At 46.3% G+C, this 6,000-nt stretch overlaps 1 protein-coding gene across 5 annotated transcripts in view; it reads left to right on the top strand.

Annotated features, from left to right (window-relative positions):
• The first annotated feature begins 539 nt into the window (after positions 1-539).
• Positions 540-6,000, top strand: part of LRRC6 (leucine rich repeat containing 6) — a 74,956-nt gene continuing 69,495 nt past the window's right edge. For all 5 annotated transcript variants that reach the window (XR_003518064.1, XM_027584007.2, XM_027583999.2 and 2 more), the window contains exon 1: positions 540-671. Coding sequence is in view for 4 of the 5 variants with exons in the window: in XM_027584007.2 (XP_027439808.1) it covers positions 662-671 (10 nt within the window). In the remaining variant the exon portion in view is untranslated. The remainder of the gene's footprint in view (positions 672-6,000) is intronic.

Here is a 6,000-nt window from a genome sequence, read left to right as displayed (position 1 = left end):
TCAGGCACACTGATGCTCCACCTGCTTGTGCGCGCGCTCTCTCTCTCTCTCTCTCTCTCTCTCTCTCTCTCGGACAAATAGATAAAATCTTAAAAAAAAAAAGTCTTTAGTTCACTCAAATCATCTCTTTAAAAACATTCACAAAGACCTTTTGAAGTTATTATTATTCATCTTACAGATGGGGAAACTGGCTAAGGAAGTTTAAGGTCACCCGACCAGCGAGGCGAGTGGGGGCACACCCTGACCCCCTGGCTCGGGAGGGCGTTAACTACCCAGACAAGGCAAAGTGGAGGGCAGGATGAGAGGCATGCCTGGCAGGCAGATCCACTAGGAAGCGAGAGCCCTGTGGTGTTCAGCCTGGCCAGTTGATTTGGGGAAAGGGAAACAGTCTGCGGAAGGTGGAGTGGGGACGGGGAAGAGGACTCGGTGTCGGCGGGAGCCTCTATCTATGCTACGAGCCCTCTCTCGCGGAGTCTCTCCTTCCTGTTCCTCCTGGGCGCTGGAAACGCGGCGGAGCCTGGCCCCGCGCGGCCGCCGTAGAGTCCCCGTTGCCATGGTTCCCAGGGTCCGGTGCGGACGCACCGAGGCGTGACTGGGAAGCGCGAAGGAAGACCTCAGGGTCCGGGTCTTGCTTCCCCCGCCCGCGAGCCGAAGAGGTGCCATGGGCCGGAGTAAGCGTCCCCTCCCACCTGCCACCCTCGATTGTGCCCCTTCCCGGCGTCGTCCCGGGTCCCAGGGGACACAGACCACCACCGCCCCCTCCCGGCCCGCGCACCCCGGCCCACTTGGGCCCTCCGCCCTCCGCAGGCCCGGCTGTGCCAGCCTCTCTGCCGGCCAACCCGGCGGGCAGCTTAGCTTCTGCGAGCCTCAGGTTCCTCATCTATAAAATGGGGTAGGCGAGAAAGGCACGCGACTTCACGATAGGGGGTGGTGGAAGGCGCAGGGCTTGGCGTCAGACGTGCCGGGTTCGGGCCCGCGTGTAGCCCTGCTAGCCCTGTGGTCCTGGGCGAGTCACTCTCAGAGCTGCAGCCTTAGCACTCGGGGATGGCAGTGTACGTGGTGGGGGAGGGAGCCCGCTCTGGAGCCCGCCTCCTCCCCCTTCCAGCCTGGAGACTTCGAGCCAGTGGCTTCACCCATCTGGGCCTAAACCTCATCTCCAAAAGGAAGGCAATGACAGTATTGTTTTAGAGACCTGGCTAAGTGTTGTCAAAGTGTTTGTTTACAAATACACCCACAGAAGGTGCAAATGATGGGATTAACATTTATATTGGATTGAACCATTTACCTACCAACACAATTTCCGATCTTACTCTCATTTGTGACAATTTTGTACAGTTCAGCCTAATTGCTCACTTACCGTAAAAGTGTCATAATTAATATTTTTAAATCAAGAGACTGTGCTGGGGGATGGGGTTCCTGCCCTGGAAGAGCTGACGGGTTGGTGGAAGGGACAGGTGATTTGTAAATAGTAAAAGCCCCATTCCTAAACCACTTACTGGTATTCCCTCTCTAAAGCAATAGACAAAAAAATTAGACCAACAGCAGTAAAAATTAAAGGAAAACTTTGTTTCCCACTCATGTAATCCTTAGATATTACAAAAGAAAAATGAAAAGCTTTGTCCACACGGACTTTGTGTATGAACATTTATAGCACATGCTTTCATAGTAGCTAAAAAAGGGAAACAATCCACATATCCGTCAACATTTGTTAATGGATTAACCAATTGTGAGCTGGACATGGCATGATTCCATTTATTACCTGGCCCCCAACATGTCCCCACTCTGGTAAGAATACTTGGCAATGCTTTGTGTTTCCAGATTAATGACAACTCAAATCCTGTGTCCAGCAGGCGACGACGTGATTTGCTATCCCCCCCTTCCCCAGTGTATTGTTATTCAAGTAAATGGCCAGCAGTCCTTTTGGAAAGGATTGGATCAATCATTGCCATGTACTCTTGGCGACCCAGCCTCTCTTTTAGTCAGTGGGTTGTCGGATAAAAATACAGGACACCCATTATTTTTATTTGCTAAATCTGAAAACCCTAGTTTCAGGTCCAAAAACTGACTGAGGTCTGGCAACTAGGCAAGAGACTGTGAATTTTTATTGAGCCAATTGTCCTTAGCCTTCTGGTCATCAATCCTTGTTGTATTTTGATTGCACAGATTGCACGGTACCTTTGTTGGCTGCTTGTCTATATTGTTCTTAGGAATGTCATGTTCTGTTCTCCATCTTCATAGCCCTCCATGGATGTGGACCACTGGCCACCACTCCAACCTTGTCCCTCATTATGGCATCTGTCCACCTAACTTCTAAAGTTAAATGTCCCTACTTGGCCTTCATTGTTTCAAGAGTCTGTCATCCCAGTTTCTATCAATTAGCCCACCTCTAGAACAACATCTCCCCTGGTTAGCCTTGGCCTTGTATTTGTCTAGTTTGGGACTCAGGTTAAAGCTGGCCTTGTAGAATTATCTCAGGAAGTATTCTTAAATTCTTAAGTTCTCTTAAATTTTAGAGAAACGTTTGTGTACAGTGGGTATTATTTTTCCTTAAATGTTTGGTAGAATTTATCAGTGAAGACATCTGTGCTGTGGTTTCTTTGTGGGAAGGTTTGAGTTACATATTCAATTACTGTAGTAGATACAGGGTTGTTTGGTTTATCTGTCTTCCCACGTGAGCATTGGTAGTTTGTGACTTTTAAGGAATCTTCCCATTTAATCTAAGTTCCTGAACTTATTAGCATGAAGTTCTTACTAGCCTTTTAATACTATATAATCTATATGATGTCATGCTTTCATTCCCAATAATGGCAATTTATGTCTTTTCTTTTTTCACTGATTGGTTCGGCTAGAAGTTTACCAATTTTATTTTTTAAAGCATTTTTATCGACTTTTCTCAATTGTTTCTGTTTCTATTTCATTGAGTTTGGGTATAATCTTTGTTATTTACCTTCTTCTGCTTACTTTGGGTTTAATTTATTCCTTTTCTAGTTTCTTAAGGAAGAAGCTGATGTTTGAGACCTTTTTCCTTTCTTTAGGTATTTAGTGCTCTAAAATTTCCTCCAACTTATGTTTTAGCCATATCCCACACATTTTGATATGGCTTTGCATTTTTTGTTCTGTTCAAAATACTTTCTTATTTCCCTTTGGATTTCCTAATGTCCAGTTTTTTTTTTTTTCATATATTCTGGATTTTAGTTGTTTTAGGCTGAAAGTTCAGTCTTGTTCCTATGACTCCATCATGTCTGGAACCTGAAGTCCCTGCTCCTCTTGTGATTAAGTCCCGGTGCTGGTTCTCTGTCCTCTCTACCCTCTGATTTCAGGAAGCAAACCTCTTTAGATGCTGCCAGTGTGGTACTCTGGCTTTTTTTAATGTCCAACTAATCACACCCAGGCTTTCCTTATCCAGCAGCAGCCACCCAATGCAACTGTCTTTGAGTTTTTAAGTTACGATTTCCCCCATATTTCTCTACTGCCTGATGTGTCATGTCACACTTACTAGTGCATTCCCTTCCATTAGTATCTTATTTGCTATAGGTTGAATGTTTGTGTTCCCCAAAATTCATATGCTAAAATCTCTTTCTCTTTTCTTTTTTCTTTTCGTCTTTCTCGTTCGTTCGTTCGTTCTTTCTTTCTTTCTTTCTTTCTTTCTTTCTTTCTTTCTTTCTTTCTTTTCTTTCTTTCTTTCTCTCTCTCTCTCTCTCTCTCTCTTTCTTTCCTTCCTTCCTTCCTTCCTTCCTCCAGAGAGGGTGGGGAGGAGGGGCAGAGGAAGAGGGAGAGAGAGAATCTTAAGCAGGCACCACGCCCAGCACAGAGCCCAACATGGGGCTCCATCTCACAACCCTGAGATCATGACCTGAGCTGAAACCAAGAGTCGGTACTTAACTGACTGAGCCACCCAGGTGCCCTTCATATGTTGAAATCTTAACCCTCAAAGTGATGTATTAGGAAATGGGCCTTTGGGAAGTGATTAGGTCATGAAGGGGGAGCCCTCATGATTGGGATTATTGCCCTTCTGAAAGAGGCCCCAGAGACCTAGCTTGCTCCTTCTACCACGTGAGATTCCCATCAGTGGGGAAGCAGGCTCTCCCCAGACACCAAATCTGCCCATGCCATGATCTTGGACTTCCAGCCTCCAGAACTGTGAGAAATAAATGTTTCTTGTTTGTAACCCACCTACTTTATGGTATTTGTGTTATGGTATTCCAGATGGATTGACACTGTTCTCTTTGCAACGCAAGTGCAAGTGTTAAACATCCCATAGCCACCTTGTGCCAGACACTATCTGTGCTCCACCACCCACCAGTGGGGGTATCCCCATTGCACCCCAGGCAGCAGACTCCAACTCTGGAAGCCCATCTTGGTTAGCATCTGCCTTCATGTACCACTTCTGGTATCCACTCTTCCGGGTTGGGTTCCCCAGGAAGCAGACTTTTCGATGGAGATTAGCATGCAGGAGGTTCATTAGGGAGTGTTAGTGGAGTGGGTAGCGAAGGCAGCAAGACTGGACAGGGAAGGATGTTGGGCTGTGATGGGTTTTAACAAAGGACGTAGCTAACCAACCTGGAAACTTGGAAGGACCTCTAAACTGGGAACGGACCTTTTGATTTTCCCAAGCTGAGGTGAGAGGGCTGGGCCATTAGGGCCCCCAACAGCCAGTCATTGGATATGGGCTTTCCTGGGAAGGGGCACGATGTCAGTTGAGGTGTCTCTTCAGCCGAGTGACTTATGAAGAAGGTGGGCATCTGTGAGCAGTCTGCTGGCACAACTCCCAGCAGCTAGAAGAACTGATCATTCAGTTTTGAAAGAGGGAACTGGGCAACACAGCATCTACCATAGGCTGGAGCACCCCTTCCTCCTCTGTTTATCGGGCAAATACCTACTCACATTTCAAAACTCAGCTCAGGCTTCTTCTCCACGTTGCCTCTTTTGACCTCCATCCTGTCACTCAGTAACACTGGTCACTCCCCACTCCTTGTTCTTTCTGTGTTCTGTCACTGCCCCAGAGCCCTTCACTCATGTTCTTTAAGAGCACTCTCTACGTGAGTCATTGGCTTGGGTCTAGTATGGCTAGCAGTGCTTGTTATCATGACCCCAAGCCAGTCACAAAAGGCAGGGCAAATGAGTAATTCTGTTTTTAAAAGTGTCCATTGAAAACAATTAAAAGTGTAAATGCTACAAGAGGTGACTTTCTCCTATTTGTCACCCCTTCATCTCTGTTACATTTCTCTTTCATAGATGTATCTGCTAGGTGTTTCAAGATGTTTACAAATTCTGCTGAAATCTGCCCTAAACATATACTATCGATTTTATTCTAATCCGGTGAGATATAGAGGGCTATTTACAAAACATAGTATAAAGCCTGAATGAATGAACGCTTCGTTATTGGCCTTGGGAGTTTCTAGAACTTTGCTCAATACACTGAAAAACTTTGTAGAAACAAACACGGCCTGACAACTGCCAGTATTCCAGAAACCTTCTCCTTCTGCCCTTCGCCTCACCCCTACCCCGAAAGAGTCATTTTATTGACATTCTCTCAAGTTATTGAAAACCCAGTCATCCCACGGCATTGAAAAGAAGCGTAGGCTGGCCGGTGAGTTTTGGTTAAAACTTTGGATTCCTCGGCAGCTTTCCGTTAGTGAGGTAAGTCTGAATCTGTGTTTTAACCGTCCGTGTTCTTCTCAGTGCCTACTGCTCCACTCATGCAGGTCTTGGCTAGCGCCCTCTGTGGGTGAGACACTTCTCAGAGCCCACTGGGTCCCAGATTTTGCTGTTTCAATTTTTCCAAAATAAGGAAGCGAAAGCACTGTGTTTCATAGAGTACCTGGGCATGTTCTTCTACCACTGGGTGGTAGGCGTGGTAGTACTGTCTCTCTGGAGACAGGGTTCGGGTAGACATCCTAACGCTTCCAAAGCAGCTTTAAATCCCTGGAATGATTTCTTGTCATTGCAGTGCTGTATTATTTGGAGTAGGACTTTCTAAAGGTGAACAATGCTCCTGGG

The sequence above is a fragment of the Zalophus californianus genome, chromosome 4, assembly GCF_009762305.2.
Source record: "Zalophus californianus isolate mZalCal1 chromosome 4, mZalCal1.pri.v2, whole genome shotgun sequence".
Taxonomy (NCBI): Eukaryota; Metazoa; Chordata; class Mammalia; order Carnivora; family Otariidae; genus Zalophus; species Zalophus californianus.
Note: the sequence above shows the minus strand (reverse complement) of the source record. Positions and strands in the feature narration are given on the sequence as shown.